Raw genomic sequence first — 15,884 nt, 5'->3', positions numbered from 1 at the left:
CTGATGCCAGGAGGAGATGAGTGCCCCTTGCAGCCCTGGGGCCTCATGGCCTCCTTGTCCCTGCTCAGCAGCCTGGCAGGTGCCACCCCATGGTCCTGCCCTTGGCACTGCACATCCCACATCCCAGTGCCCCAGGAAGAGCCCTGAGGAATGAGGCAGGCACAGGATCTGCCTTCCCAGGGTCTGGGGTCAGGGCTTGGTCCTCTGAATTAAGGAAACAAGTCAAGGTTTATTCAGCATCAGAGCCACCTTTCCCTTGCTTGTCCATCCTTGTCATCACTGTCTTCACTTTTCTCCTCTAACTGGAACCTGGGGACACGTTCTCAATTGTGTCCCTCAGTGGGACTCATTAGCACTACAAGAAACTTTAGTGTTTCAATCTCACTTTGACTTCTTGAAAAGTTGTTTGAACTTCCTCTCAGGCACTGAGTCTCACATAAACAACATCAAACCCCCCTGAGGGTCATGAAATGCCTGGGGCTGTTGCTGTGCTGCTGAGCTGGGTCGGGCTCCTGGCACACAGGAAGCTCCTGGCAAGCAAGAAGAGCTTCAAAGAGACAGCTCTGCTGGTGAGCAGCTCCTCTGCACAGCCCAGCAGGGCTGAGGGCACTGCCAGGGCAGCTCGGGGACACCAGCAGGGCACAGACAGAGCTTCCAGGGGCTCAGCACTGGCAGGAGGGCTGACAGCTCCCTGCAGGAGGAATCTTGGCAGGGCTGCACATGGTGAGTCTGTGGCTGCAGGGCAGTGCAGGGGCAGCTCCTGGAGGCATCTCCTAAAGCTGGCCCAGCCCCAGCTGATGGGATGGGTGAGCAGGGGCTGTTTTGGGGCAGTTTGGAAGAGCTGTGAAGCCGGGGGTGCGGGCAGGGGTGCCCAGGGCTGTGGGTCAGAGCAGGGTCCTGCAGCCCAGGGTGCTGTGCTGGGCAGGGACTCTGCTGCCTGCCAGGGGCAGCTCTCAGCTGGCCCGGGGAGCTGCTGCCAGGGCTGGGGCAGAAGGGCTGTGGGCAAGGAGCAAACCTGGCAGCTGAGGGAGGATCTTTTCCATGTCTTGCTGTTGCAGGGTCAGACCTGCTCACAACTCTGGACCACTACACCACATTGAATGGAGAATTTTTTGCAAAGCTCACAAAAGACAGGGGCTACAGGAAAGGAATTAGTCCTGAGGTGTGTTTCCTCTCGGAGATGAATATTTCAGGCAGGATCAGAAATGAGCACAGGATCCTGGGCAATGCTGAGCCTTTCCTTGGGGGTGGGCACTCTCCTGTCCCAGCCCTTGGCTTCTCTGTGGGAGGGCTCCTGTCCTGCTCTGTCCAGCACAGCTGCACCTCTGGGCTGGCACAGGGGATACTTCTCAGAGTTGACCTTGGAAACAACATTGTCCTGCTCTCATCACTGCACACATATTTGTGGATGTGGTTTTTAATATTTATTTGTGTGAAATCAAAGTGAATGCAGCCCAAGGGAAAGAGCAGGGCAGATAGGAAACAGGCTGAAGGACTCTGCAGCTCTCCTGGCTCTGCTTTAAACCACAGGGAGCGGAGCCCTTTTGTCTCTTGTCTTTTCTAAAGATTCTTCACATTTTTAGCAATAAAAATGAGAATTTTTACTCCTAAAAAGAACACTCTGCAGATTTAATGGTGGAACATATGTAACAGAAGAATTATTCTAAGGACAATAGAAGCCTCTGTTCTGCAGTCCAGAGTCTTGTGATTAGGGGGGTCAGAAATTAAGCTTTTCCATTAAAGGTAAGTTACATCTGACATACCCTGTGATCATCAGAGCTGTCACAAAACAGCTCCATGTCCCCCCTGCAGCAGAGCAAAGCTGAGCCCTTGGCAGCACATGGCCAGAATTCTTGCTGCTCACACCACTCTGAGCCAGCATAAGGGAAATACAATTATTTTGGGGGGATTACTATGAAAGACGAAGTATCTTTGCTGAGAGGTGTATCTCCTAATTGTTCCGTGTCTTTTCCTTTTCTGAACAGACCCTGTCCTAAGGAAGGAGCAAATGTCCAACAGCAGCTCCCTCACCCACTTCCTCCTCCTGGCATTCGCAGACAGGCGGGAGCTGCAGCTCCTGCACTTCTGGCTCTTCCTGGCCATCTCCCTGGCTGCCCTCCTGGCCAACGGCCTCATCCTCAGCGCCGTAGCCTGTGACCACCACCTGCACACCCCCATGGGCTTCTTCCTGCTCAACCTCTCCCTCACAGACCTGGGCTGCATCTGCACCACTGTCCCCAAAGCCATGCACAATTCCCTCTGGAACAACACAACCATCTCCTACATGGGATGTGCTGCACAGCTCTTTTTCTTTTTCTTCTTCATGTCAACAGAGTATTTCCTCCTCACCATCATGTGCTACGACCGCTACGTTGCCATCTGCAAACCCCTGCACTACGGGACCCTCCTGGGCAGCAGAGCTTGTGCCCACATGGCAGCAGCTGCCTGGGCCTCTGGGTTTCTCAATTCTCTGCTGCACACAGCCAATACATTTTCCCTGCCCCTGTGCCAGGGCAATGCCCTGGGCCAGTTCTTCTGTGAAATCCCTGCCATCCTCAAGCTCTCCTGCTCACACTCAGGCTACCTCAGGGAAACTGGGCTCATTGTGGTTAGTGCCTGTTTAATATTTGGTTGTTTTGTTTTCATTGTGTTCTCCTATGTGCAGATCTTCAGGGCTGTGCTGAGGATCCCCTCTCAGCAGGGACGGCACAAAGCCTTTTCCACCTGCCTCCCTCACCTGGCCGTGGTCTCTGTTGTTACCAGCACTGCAACATTTGCCTACCTGAAGCCTCCCTCCATCTCCTCCCCATCCCTGGATCTGATTGTGTCAGTTCTGTACTCGGTCGTGCCTCCAACACTAAACCCCTTCATATACAGCCTCAGGAACCAGGAGCTCAAGGATGCCCTCAGAAAAATGATGACTGGATGCTTTTCAGGAGCAATGAAGTGCCTGTTTTCTGGTGTGTAGCATTCAGAATGGGACTCCTTTTTTGGCCCAGCCTTCCTGCTGTGGTTTTTGGAGGAGGTCACTGGGTTTTTTCAATAATTTTCTGTGCAATTAAATATTATTATGCATCTGCCTTCTAATTTAGTGTCCATCTTTTCATTTTGACACTGACACTGTATAAATGATGAATTGTGCTCTCTGAGTATTTAAACAAAATAAAGGACCCTGCAGTGCCTTCTTTGTCCAAGACCCTTCTTCTTAGATGTTCCTAAAGGACAGCACACTGCAGGACAGGGTGTATTTGCAAACGGGAAGGGGACAATAATCCCAGCCCAGCAGCACTGCCAGGGAGCAGCAGTGCTTGGTCTTTGCAGAGCTGCTCTCTTGCCACTTCCACACTGTCCTCCTGAGCCCCTTTCTCACTGTAAGGCCTGAGTGCTCTCTGAGCACAGTCCTGGGGGCTGGAAGCCCTTGGAGCACAGGCAGGGACAAGCCCTGGGAACTTGTGAAGCAGAGCTGGGCTCCCTTACAGCATCACCAGGATGCTGTGGGATCTTCTGAGGCCACTGCATGGACTGGGTCACTTCTTCTGTGACCTTGCTCCAGGGCTGGAACTCTCCTGCAGTGACACCATGACACTCCGGGGAAGGGAAGGGGATAGGGCAAGTCCTCCTGCAGCCATTCCCAGGCATTGGAAGGACAAGGTAGGGATTGCAGAACCCCTGTGGAAGGAAATAGAAGAGGATGTTGTGTGCCCAGACTTTATCAAGGCCCTTGACATGGTCTCCTCCGGTCTCTTAGAGCCAGATTGGTGAGAACTGGACTGAAGAAGTGGAAGATGTGGTGGGTGGGAAGTTGGCTGAATGAAGAGGGTCAAATAAAATCCATGGTACAAAGTCCTCTTGGCAGCAACTTCCTGATGAAATCCCTCAGTGATCAGCCCTTGAACACCACTATAGAACATCTTTATTATCTGTCTGTACATTAGGAGAAAATGTATTTTCAAGTCCTTTGTGGATGATTCCAAATTTCAGGGAGCCCTTGAGCAACCTGTCCTGGTTTAAAGACACATATCAGGGCGGGAACTCCAGTAAAATGAACTCACTCCCCTTTTATTCCCCACCAGTACAAAGAGACAAAATACAAGGAGGTATAAGTGAAAAAATAAGAGTTTACTGACAAGAAATATATCAGCAAAAACAACAATACCAACAGAACAGTTCAAAGCAAGAGCAGAGAGCGAAACTGTCTCTTCTCTCTGCTCCTGCCCCAACTCCCTTTTGTAAACAGATGAGAACAGGGATCAACACGTGCCTCCCTTCCCCCTTTTCCTCCTGAATGAACAAAGAACAAAAAACAAAACCACGGGAAAAGAGGGGGCAAAGCAAACTCTGGGACACTCTGGTCTGAGATCAGTTGTGCTGCCCAAGAACACTCAGACTCCAGAGGTGTCCAAGCGGGGCAGAGCCGGCGACTCCGGTCCGTGCGGCGGCGGGGGGGAGGCAGCGGCTCTGCTTGATTCCATGGAGTTCTGGGGAGGCACAGTGGCCCCTTGGTTCCAGGAGGTTCTGAGATGTCTCAGGGTTCCTTTTGTTCCAAAGAGACCCCGCATGTCACAATGGTCCCTTGGTTCCATGAGATTCCACAGTGTCCCTGCATTCCTTTGGTTCCATGAGGCCCTGCAGTGTCACAGTGCCACTTGATTCTGTGATGTTACAAAGAATCAGAATGGCCCCTTGATTTAAGGCCAACTGCACATGGGGCTGCCTTGGGGGGAGTGTGGGCACCCAGACAAGGGAGTTGTCACCCCCCTGGATTCAGCCCTGGGGTCACCACATCTGGACTGGTCGGTCTGTCTGTGAGGTTCCCCACTCTGGAGGAATGAGGAAGAACTGGAGAGGAAGTAGAGGAGACTTGAAGGGATGGAACTTTTCTCCATATTGGAAATAGAATGAAATCTCTACAAAGAGTAGCACTGAAGGTTCAGACTGAAGGTGAGGAAAAAGAAATGTCACTCAACGGGGACCCTTGTGCTGCAAGAGCTCACCCAGAGGGAGTCAGGATCAGCCCATGGCTTTGTGTTCAAGGGAACAGCCAGAGCTGGTGCAGAGACATCAGGGAGGGTCTAGAAATGCTGCTGGGAGGGGGTGGGAAAGCAGGAGGGGGGTGTGCAGCCTGCAAGGCCAGAGCAGCAGCAGGGCCAGGGCAGGACAGCCTGCAGGAGAGATGGCCAAGGGCTCTGGCAGGGCTGCAAGGCCCAAAGGCACCCAGGCCTTTGTCCCCTTGCCTCTGGCAGCTGCCTCTGCCACTCAGGCCACCACAAGCAACTTGCCTGGCAGGTTCTGCCCTTGGTTTCTGCCTCGCCCCTCCCTCAGGAGCCTGGCAGGGGTTGCCCAGTTTTGGCCTTTGTTGTTCCTCCCCCTCCCATCCCAGTGCCCCCCAAACAGCCCTGAGCCAGTCGGGAGGGACAGGATCTGCTGGGCCAGGGCCTGGGGCTCAGGCCTTGGCCTTTGTGCTCCACAAAACCAAGGCAGGCTTTGCTCAGCATTGCAGGGGCCTGCCCAGAGCCTTTGTCTGCCTGCACTCCTGGCCTCCAAGGAGCTGCTCCAAGGAGTCCCTGGGGAGGCTTTGTCAGGGCCTGCCCTCAGTGGGGCCCAGCAATGCTTCAAGGCACTTGCAGTTTGGCTTCTGACTTCTTCAGCAGCTGCTTCAATCTTCTCTCAGTACCTCAGGATCATGGGCTGGGCTGCAAACACCCCGTGGGGCTCATTAAAATGCAGAAATCCCTCAGGATCTCTTTGTCTTCCTTTAATTGTCTTCATGGCAATTTCAAAACAAGTCTTCAAAGTTTGTACATTTTTTGTATTAATTCAATTAGGGATATTTTGTAGTTCAGAGGAGAGGTGATAGAGGTGTTCTCCAAGTGATCTTGATGCTGAGTGTCTCCTCAGGAGATCCACACTGACCCTGGATGATCAACCTTGCTCCTCAGCCCCCAACCTCACCAGTTCTGACATGGCCCATCTTGGACTGACAGCTGATGCAACTCCAAACACACTGTGGGACCCATTTAAACATTGAAAAACAAATTGTTTTTCTTTCTTTAATTGTCTTTAAGACATCAACAACTAATTGGAGTTGTTTTGTAGTTTAGCTAAGGAGGAAGATTTTAAACTGGACGTCATGAAAAAGATATATATTTTTATGAAAGGAAATTATTTACACAGAGCCTTGAGATGCAAGAGGGTCAGGGTGCAAAGGATTTGGATTCAAGGACAAGGAGTCAAAAGACATTAGTAGCACTCATCATTGACCAATCAAACAATTATCAAGTGAATCAATAGCATTTGGTGCAATTTTACAGTGACTGAATTATAGATTCAAAACTACAACATTCCCACCACAGTCAATTCACACCCACACCCAGGCAGAGATGTGTGGAAACATCAATAGCTGGGTGCGGAAAGATCCCTCTCTCCCAAATTCTCTTTGTTGTCAGGGAAACACTCCCCCAAATCCCTTTGTGTTTGCCAAGACAAGGGTCCCAGCTGGAGGAGTGTTTGTTGAGGGGCATCAGAATTGTCCTGGGCATCAGCAAGGGTCTTTGGAGTGTTGCAAACTGGAGGGTTCCCAAGCTGGGAGAGGCTGCCAGAGGTGTCCCACTGAGAGGGAGGTGCTGGGGAGCTGCCAGGGCCTCCCTCAGCCCTGCTGGTTGTGGGCTCCCAAGGGGACTGGCTTTAGTTATCTGCTGAATTTCCATCCTGGTGTCAGGAATGACTGGAGTTTCCAAACTATTTGGGAATTGTATCCTAACCGTTCCATTTGGGTTACGATTCTGGTAGGGAATGTTCCAAGGCTACCCCGTGTTCCCCATCTCTTACACCCATCCAAATCAGTTGGATGGTTTATTGACAATGTGTCCCGAGGGGCGGCACCTCCGATGCCATAGAAAACCCTCCCCCTGGATTAGGAAACCTTTGGAATTCAGGAGGTGTTCCAGCGGAGCATGAAAATGAACAGCAATTTTCCTAAAGCCCAGACCCCAGCAGAACAAAGCCAGGCCCCCTCAGTGGCAGAGCAAAGGTCCCCCATCCCTGTGTCCCTGTGGCCGCTGAGGCGGCAGCGCAGGCCCGAGGCGGTGCCGGGTCCCGGTGCAGCCGGGGCAGAGCGGCGGCTGCGCGAGCGGCAACCCCGGCGGTGAGTGCGGCAGCCCCGTGGGAGCGGCGGCTCCGGGCACAGACGCCGGCGGCAGCCGCTGTGGCTCCTGGAACCGAGTGGCCATTGGGACACTGCAGGGCCTCCTGGAATCCAGGGGCCGGTGGGACACTGGGGAGCCTCTTGGAGCCAAGGGAACCCTGGGATGTTTTGGAACATCCTGGAATCAAGGAGCCATTGTGACACCGTAGGGCCTCGAGGAACCAAAGGAACCCTCAGAGTTTTTGCAACCTCATAGAATCAAGGGGCCATTTCTGGCAGGATGCTCTGCCAGGATAATACCTAAAAAATGGTCAGAGAATGCAAACAATGCAAGGTCTCTGTAGTGAGTTACTGCTGGTGTCAAGGTGCTGTTTTTAATGTTGAATTATGCTAAACCCAAAATGCTTCTTGAAACTTCAAACACACATCCTGCTTTCTGAAGCAGGATTTGACCGATAAACTGCTCCCTGGCCTGCAAATATGTCTGACAGTCAAACCCTTGATAACTATAAAAGCCCCGTCTTAACTTTGATGTGTCAGATTCTTCCACAGACTTCCTTGAAGTGTGTAGAGCTTGTGCCATGAAGCAGGGACAGCTCTTCATGGTCACTGCCCAGGGGTAAAGTGAAAGAGAGAGAATTATCCCCTGTCGTTGTGGGGTGAGTTACCCCAGTCTCTACTTCAGGATTGTTTCTTTTTGCTGGCTTTGATCCAATTGCTTTAAAAGAATGACTTTGATAGACTGCACTGTCCTATCTTACACTATACTGCTAGGACGTTTTGGCTTTTATACTGTGCAGGAAATAATTCTGTAAATTTAAGGTATTTCATCTATTCATTTCTCTGATCAATTGTCTGTTTATTTGTCATAATAAACGATTCATTTTATCGAAATATTTCTGATTTGCCATCACTAAAACCTGCAGGACAAAGTGTTTGAATCACACCTCTATAATTCCTTCAGTTTAAATCAAAATCTGAGCCTGAGATTGGATCCAGCCACCCCCAGGCTCCTCTCTAAGAAGGAATTTGGAAAGCAAGGGGGTCCTTTCTGCCCCTCGTAGCTCAATGAGACGGCTTCTGCCATCAACTTTGTCTAAGCCTTCCACCCCCCCAGCCCCAAGCCGTGACACAGGGGCATGTCTTGTGCATGCAGTGCAAACATGGACTCCTGAGCTGGTCATTTGCTGTCCCTCCTTGGAGGGAAGAACAAGCCCAATGGCCTGGGGTGAGAGGCCAGTGCTGGGAGCGGCGCTGGCTGTGCCAGGGCACTGCTGGGTGCCCCCACCCTGAGCACTCCCACCCTTGTGCTGGTCACTGCTGTTTTCCTCTGCAGGGCGTTGTGTTGGGCACATCCTGGAGAGCAAAGTGGAAAGCAGATGGAAGCTTTGAGGCCCTGGCCTGAGGAGATGCCCCTGCAGGATGGCAGTGCTGCTGCAGAGGTCAGCTCTGTGCCAGCAGTGCCCGTGGCTGTCCCTGCCTGCAGTCCCTGGACAGTCCTGCAGCAGGACTGGGACCGACTGCCAGAGCACTGAGGCCTCCAGGAACACAGGGCTCTGCAGGACAGTGTGGAAGGGAAGGGAGAGGAGGCCAGGCAGGAGAAGGGCTGCTGCTCCCTGGCAGTGCTGCTCTGCTGGGACTCTTTTCTGGCCCAGCTCTGCACAGAGGCACCCACCCTGCAGCTGCAGAGAAGTCAGAGAGGAAAGATGTCAGGCAAACAAGTCAAGGCAGAGTTCTTTATTTGGTTTGAGCACACAGTGAGTACAATTGCCAATTTGTACAGCCTGTGGGCCAGGCTAGAAAGGCAAACACTGAATTGAAAACGGTGTTTATATCTATATAAAGAGATATATATATCTTTATATAGATCTTTATAGATATAAAGATTTTTTGGTGTGAACCAATTCTCACAAAAATAACAGCCCAAGAGTAAAAAACAGAGAAGATATGGTGGGCCTTTAATGAAGTACATAAAAGGATTGGCCTTTAATGAGGTACATAACAAGCAGAAGAAGGAGAGTTTATTGCTTCTGAAAAACACCCAGTTATGAGTTTCCTCAGGGCATCCTTGAGCTCCTGGTTCCTCAGGCTGTAGATGAGGGGGTTCAGTGTTGGAGACACCACTGAATACATGAGTGACACAATAAGATCTAGAGATGGGGAGGAGATGGAAGGGGGCTTCAGGTGGGCAAAGAATAAAGTGCTGATAAACAGGGAGACCACAGCCAGGTGAGGGAGGCAGGTGGAAAAGGCTTTGTGCCGTCCCTGCTGAGAGGGGATCCTCAGCACAGCCCTGAAGATCTGCACATAGGAGAAAACAAAGAAAACAAAACCACCAAATATTAGACAGGCAGTAACCCGAATGAGCCCAATTTCCCTGAGGTAGCCTGAGTGTGAGCAGGAGAGCTTGAGGATGTGTGGGATTTCACAGAAGAACTGGCCCAGGGCATTGCCCTGGCACAGGGGCAGGGAAAATGTATTGGCTGTGTGCAGCAAAGCACTGAGAAAGCCAGTGGCCCAGGCAGCTGCTGCCATGTGGGCACAAGCTCTGCTGCCCAGGAGGGTCCCGTAGTGCAGGGGTTTGCAGATGGCAACGTAGCGGTCGTAGCACATGATGGTGAGGAGGGAAAACTCTGCTGAGATGAAGAAGGCAAAGAAAAAGAGCTGTGCAGCACATCCTGTGTAGGTGATGGTTCCGGTGTTCCAGAGGGAATTGTGCATGGTTTTGGGGACAGTGGTGCAGATGCAGCCCAGGTCTGTGAGGGAGAGGTTGAGCAGGAAGAAGTACCTGGGGGTGTGCAGGTGGTGGTCACAGGCTACGGCGCTGAGGATGAGGCCGTTGGCCAGGAGGGCAGCCAGGGAGATGGCCAGGAAGAGCCAGAAGTGCAGGAGCTGCAGCTCCCGCCTGTCTGCGACTGCCAGGAGGAGGAACTGGGTGAGGGAGCTGCTGTTGGACATTTGCTGCCTCTGGTTATTGTTTTCTGTTGAGGGGAAAAAAGGCAGAACTGAATTAAGCCAGACTCAATTAGCAAAACATCTTGCATGTCTCATAGCAATTCAACATTCAGGGCCTCTTTTCAGGAAGATCCCTCTGCATCCCTCTCCCTGAGCTCTGGGTTTTGCTGGCTGAAGGGGACACTGAGAGCAGGGACCCCGGAATGGGCTCCCGAGGAATCCTTCTTGCTGTGCAGTGAGAGGCAACTTGGAGCACAGGGTGACCTCCAATTAAATGCACTTGTGATGTATCAAAGTGTTTCCAGAACTGCTGGTCACAGTTTGCCCAAGGGCTGAACAGAGGGAGGGGATCTGGGGGGACTTGATTTTGTTCCAGTCCCTCTTGCCAGGAGTGAGTTTGGATGGTTGAAATCTCTGACATTTCTAATGTGCTCCAAGTGAAATCTTGTGAGTCCTGAGAGGCAAAGGGATGGTCTCTTGGTGCAGAGACAAAAGCTGGCCATCTTTGCTGTTCACAGCTGCCCCTGGCTGGCAGCTTGGAGCGGAAGGGGGTTGGCCCTTAGGAATTCCCTTAAAAAAAGAACAAGGCACTTCTGGGAGCAGAGGAATCTGGAATCCTGGTTCAAAGAGCAGATTGACAGAATCCTTGCCTTTCCTCAGGATGCCTGATTAGGATCTCATCTTTCTCCTCCCAGACTGCCACACACAGGGATCATTGCAGCTCCCAAGTACAGCTGCCCAGAGCATTTGCATGGATTTAGCACTGAGGAGTTTTCTCCATGGGGATCTTGTGCAGCACAGAGATCCTATGGCAGAGCTGTGCCCTTCTGGAGGGCACCTGCAGCCCTGCAGGACACCCAGGCAAACAGCTGAATACCCTGATGGTGCCTGAAGGGCACTTGGGCACTTGGCTCCCACAGACACATCCCCACAGCAGCACCCAAAGGGGTTGTGTCTGGACAGGAATCTGCCCCCTCCAAACCCCACAGTGGCTCAGAAAACCCACTGGTGAGAACAAGGAGAGCCCAGGCAGCAGGGGATGGCAGTGAAATGCCACAATGCTGCTGCCAAGGGAGGAGGGACACAGAGAGACAGCTGGAAATCAGGGCCCTGTCCTTGCCTGGGCTCTGGCTGCTGCAGGGCAATGCACAGCCCAGCCCCCGTGGGCCTGAGGGCACAGGCTCTGCTTAGGCTGGGAAAGGAGCCCAGGCAGGAGCTGCTCAGGGAAGGGGTCTGTGCCACAGGGACAGCAGGGAGGGGCCCACATCCCCCTGCCCAGCCCTTGTGGCAGCAGCTCCCTCTCCCTGCCTGCCTGTCTCTGGGTGAGGAGCTGTTCCTGCCAGCAGCCCCTGCCTGTGCCCAGCTCAGCTCCCTGCCAGTGCTGCCAGAGCCATCCCCAGCCCAGTGCCCAGGGGCAGCTCTGCCTGGGCAGGGGCTGCAGAGCAGATCCCAGACAGCCTGCGGTGGCTGGGAAGGGGGAGGTGTTCTGGGGGGATGTGCTTCCTGAGAAGGGGCCCTGGAAATGGAGGAGGTGGAGCTGAAGCTGTGAGGAGCCCTGAGCCTGCAGCTGAAGGGCCCTACCCAGCCCTGCCCTGCTCTGCCCTCCCAGGAGGGGTCACTCCTTCCACCCACACCTTCTCCCCCAGCCCCGTGGCAGCTCCTTGGCCAGTCTGAGAGCTGACCCTGGCAGGCAGCAGAGTCCCTGCCCCAGCACACAGAGCCCTGGGGGCAGGACCCTGCTCTGCCCCACAGCCCTGGGCACCCCTGGCTGCACCACCACCTTCCCACCCCACAGCCAGCCCTGCCACAGGGAACCTTCTGGCCCTGGGCCTCTGATGGGGCAGCAGCAAGTCCTGCTCTGCAGCAGCTTCTCCTGCTGCACCCCAGCAAATCCAGCAGAGCCATCCTGACAGCTCCTGCCACTGCTGCCATTTGGCAGCTGGCAGAGGCACTTGCAGGAACTCACCTGCACTGCTCTGCAGCCAGAGCCTGACCGTGGCAAATGGCTGGCAAGGTTCCTGCCCTGAGCAGCTCTGCCCTGTCCTCCCACCCCAGGATCCCTTGAACCTCCTGCTCCCTTCTCCTGTCTGCCCTTGCTGCCTGCAGCTCCTGCCCTGCTCTGCCATATGGCCACTTCCCCTGCACTGCAGCAACTGGGAGAGTCCTGCTGAAAGATCCTAGAACCTGTGGGATGTGGCAGCTTTAGGAGATGCCTCCAGGAAGGCAGTTGAACTTTCCTACAGCCAGAGAATTCTTCCTTCAAATCCTGGGAAGGTTTCTCGTGTAGTGAGAGCTCAGTCACCTCCCAGCCCAGGCTGCCTCTCATCTCTCTGCCTTCTCTCCTGTGCCCTGGGTGCTGCAGGCAGTGCCCTCAGCCCTGCTGGGCTGTGCAGAGGAGCTGCTCACCAGCAGAGCTGTCTCTTTGAAGCTCTTCTTGCTTGCCAGGAGCTCCCTGTGTGCCAGGAGACCGGCCCAGCTCAGCAGCACAGCAACAGCCCCAGGCATTTCATGACCCCCTGGAGGGTTTGATGTTGTTTACCTGAGACTCAGTCCCTGAGAGTAAGTTCAAACAACTTCTCAAGAAGTCAAAATGAGATTGAAACATCAAAGTTTCTTGTAGTGCTAATGAGTCTCACAGTGGGACACAACTGAGAACATGTCCCAGATTCCAGTTAGAGCAGAAAAGTGCAGACAGTGATGACAAGGATGGACAAGCAAGGGAAAGGTGGCTCTGATGCTGAAGAAATCTTGACTTGTTTTCTTAATCCAAAGGGCCAAGCCCTGACCCCCAGCCCCTGGGAAGGTAGATCCTGTCCCTGTCTCATTCCTCAGGGCTCTTCCTGGGGCACTGGGATGTGGGATGTGCAATGCCAAGGGCAGGACCATGGGGTGGCACCTGCCAGGCTGCTGAGCAGGGACAAGGAGGCCATGAGGCCCCAGGGCTGCAAGGGGCACTTGTCTCCCCCTGGCATCAGGGGCACAGACAGCAGCCATGGCCAAAGGCCTGCAGAAGGTGGCTGTGTCAGGGCCTTTCAGCTTCTCCCCCTCCCTGTCTCCTCTCCAGCCCAGGCTGTCCTACGGTGTCCATGCCCTGCCCCTTTCCCTGCAGGCTGTCGTCATCCCCCCGGCTGCCCCACCTGGCTGGCACCTTCCTGCACTGACATCTCTGCGTCCTCCCTGGCTCTTCCTGCACACACAAAGCCTTGGGCTCATCCAGACTCCTTCTTTGTGACATATTGCACCACAACACTGACCTTGGAGGGAAAGTTCTTGCTTCTTGTCACCAGTCTAGGCCACCCCAGCTGCCCTTGGTGGCACTAGTTCTTTCTTAGGCTGTTTTCTGACAGGAAGAAAAGCTCCACCAGCTCTGACACCCCCCTTCCAGACCTCTCAGGCTACTCCTCTACTGTCCTCAATCTTCACACCACTGACCCCTGAGTCCTCAGCCTCTATATACGGGTCCTGTGCTTGAGGCCCCAAATTCCTTTCTAGGAGATCTCTGGGACCTCTCCAAGGTTTTGGAAGATGACAATAGAGTGCTCGTCTCCCAGGAAACACAGAGGGACACTTTTTCCAAGGGTTGTCTTGGCAGAATGAGGCACAATCTCTTTAAACTTTCTGGGACAAGGGAGCTCTGAGCTCTGGGTATGGAGGGAGGTCCAAGTGCCAACCACTGGAGTGGGAGCTACAAATCATCAGGGCTTGTGTTCTTTGGAGGGCCAGACACTGCTGAGAGTGGTGTGTGTGTGTGCACATGGAAGGACTTGAAGGGCACAATGAACTGTCTCAAAACACTGTCAAAGCAGGAAAATCCCATAAGGCACCACAACACACAAGCACTGGTGGCAAACAGGAAGGCCTTTAATTCCAAGGCCTAAAGGGAGGTAAAGCTTTGGCAGTAGCCCCCAGGACAGAATTGCACTGTGCAGAGTGTGGGAAAGAGCAGACAGCCCCAACAGGAAGCCAGGGCTGGTAAGGCAGGTCTGGGGAACCCATCCAGACAAAGATTCCCACCTGCAGACTGGAAGCACAGAGGGTAAAACTCCCACCATGGAAAGCTGTGGGAAAGGAAGCAAGTCCTTGTCGATGTGCCAGCCCAACCTGTGGGAACAGCATCTACCCCCCTGAATACCCAGGGCTTGGGCTGTATAAAAGTGATAGCCCAGAAGCACAACTTGGGGACCCTCCACCGAGCAGAGCAGGGGGAAGAAGGACCAGTGGGAGCCTCAGGGATCTACATGGTGTGATACATTTACTTCATCTCTGTCTCTCTCTCACTGGCTTCCCACCACCCTCTTCTTCTCTCTCTTTCTATTTCTTTCTCTCTCTCTCCCTCCTATTTACTGTTAAATCAAAACTGGACTGCTGACTTTGGCACATGGTCTCCTTTGCATCTGAATTTGGGCAGCTGAATTTTCATAATGGGAACCTGAGAGTATCCTTGAGGTTTTACAGTGTGGGAATGGCCACTGGATTCCATGAGGTTCCACAGAGTCGCAGGGTCCATTTGGCTTCGTAAGGGTCTGTAGTGTGATAATGGACCCTTGATTCCATGGGTTTGCAAAATGTCTCAGGTCTCCTTTGGTTCTAGGAGGCCCCACATATCACAGTGGCTCCTTGGTTCCATGAGATTCCACAGTGTCCCAGGAATCCTTTGGTTCCATGGGACCCTGCAGTGTCACAGTGGCCCCTTGATTCCATGAGGTTCTGAAAAGTCTCAGGGTTCCTTTGGTTCCATGAGGCCCTGCAGTGTCACAGTGGCTTTTGAGTCCCCAAGGTTCCTCAGTGTCACAGTGGCCCCTGATTCTATGAGGTCCTGAAAAGTCTCAGGGCTCCCTTGGTTCCATGAGGCCCTTCATGGCACAATGAACCCTTGGTTCCATGAGATTCCACAGTGTCCCAGGGTTCCTTTGGCTCCAGAAGGCCCTACAGTGTCACAATGGCCCCTTTACTCCAGGAGGTTCCACAGTGTCCTTGCTGGAACACACAGGGCTGTAATGTTGTCACCCCTGCAGAGCTGCCTCCAGCTCTGGGGTCCAGCACAGGAAGGACATGGACCTGTTGGAGCGAGTCCAAAGGGGACCAGCAATAGGATCAGAGGGATGGAGCAGCTCTGCTGTGAGGAAAGGCTGAGAGAATTGGCATTGTTCAGACTGGAAAAGAGAAGGCTCCAGGGTAACCTTATTGTGGCCTTCCAGTGCCTGAAGGAGCCAACAAGAAAGATGGAGAGAGACTATTTACAAAGTCTTGGAGTGACAGGACAAAGGGGAATGGCTTCACACTGACAGAGGAAAGGGTTATATGGGATATTAGAAAGAAATTCTTGACTGTGAGGGTGTTGAGATCCTGGCACAGGTTGCTCAGTGGAGCTGTGGCTGCCCCATCCCTGGAAGTGTTCAAGGGCAGGCTGGATGGGTCTCAGAACAACGTGGTGTAGTGTCAGGGGGTTGGAACAAGTTGGTCTTTAAGGTCCCTTCCCACCCAAACCGTTCCATGATTCTGTGACTTGTGGGGGATGTGGTGGTCAGAACCTTCCCGGCGGGACAGGGGAGAGTAGAAGGTGGAAAAAAAAAAAACAACTCGTGGATTGAGATAAGTCAGTTTGTTTGAAGCAAAAAGCAAAGCGATGCTTGCGCACACAGAAGCAAAAGACAGCAGGGTTTGTTCTCTGCTTCCCAGGAGCAGCCACTCCTGAGGACAGGGCTTGGGTCCGCGGGACGGTTCCTTAGCAGGCAGCCATTAGACAATGAATGCCCCCCTCCTGCTCCCTTGCCTTCAGCTAAGG

General features: G+C 53.2%; 3 protein-coding genes across 3 annotated transcripts in view; 2 read left to right on the top strand and 1 right to left on the bottom strand.

The window, feature by feature from the left end:
- Positions 1 to 15,884, top strand: part of LOC135404684 (zinc finger protein 721-like) — a 224,785-nt gene that overhangs the window by 38,598 nt on the left and 170,303 nt on the right. The window lies entirely within an intron of this gene.
- LOC135404687 (olfactory receptor 14J1-like) lies at positions 1,181 to 2,968 on the top strand. The gene is made up of 2 exons (XM_064639426.1): positions 1,181 to 1,247; positions 2,364 to 2,968. The coding sequence occupies exons 1-2, from the start codon at positions 1,181 to 1,183 to the stop codon at positions 2,966 to 2,968; spliced, it is 672 nt and encodes a 223-aa protein (XP_064495496.1).
- Positions 9,103 to 10,161, bottom strand: LOC135405426 (olfactory receptor 14J1-like). Its single transcript, XM_064640123.1, has one exon. The coding sequence runs from the start codon at positions 10,100 to 10,102 to the stop codon at positions 9,131 to 9,133; it is 972 nt and encodes a 323-aa protein (XP_064496193.1). The 5' UTR covers positions 10,103 to 10,161; the 3' UTR covers positions 9,103 to 9,130.

The sequence above is a fragment of the Pseudopipra pipra genome, chromosome W, assembly GCF_036250125.1.
Source record: "Pseudopipra pipra isolate bDixPip1 chromosome W, bDixPip1.hap1, whole genome shotgun sequence".
NCBI classification, from domain to species: domain Eukaryota; kingdom Metazoa; phylum Chordata; class Aves; order Passeriformes; family Pipridae; genus Pseudopipra; species Pseudopipra pipra.
This window is presented reverse-complemented; position numbering and strand designations above follow the sequence as displayed.

What these genes read in the sequence shown, in the direction of transcription:
- LOC135404687 (XM_064639426.1), top strand. Translation starts at nt 1,181, where the DNA reads ATGAATATTTCAGGCAGGATCAGAAATGAGCACAGGATCCTGGGCAAT. An exon ending in TGCTGAGCCTTTCCTTGGGG is followed by an intron (nt 1,248 to 2,363) that starts GTGGGCACTCTC and finishes TCATGTGCTACG; the next exon opens with ACCGCTACGTTGCCATCTGC.
- LOC135405426 (XM_064640123.1), bottom strand. Translation starts at nt 10,102, where the DNA reads ATGTCCAACAGCAGCTCCCTCACCCAGTTCCTCCTCCTGGCAGTCGCA.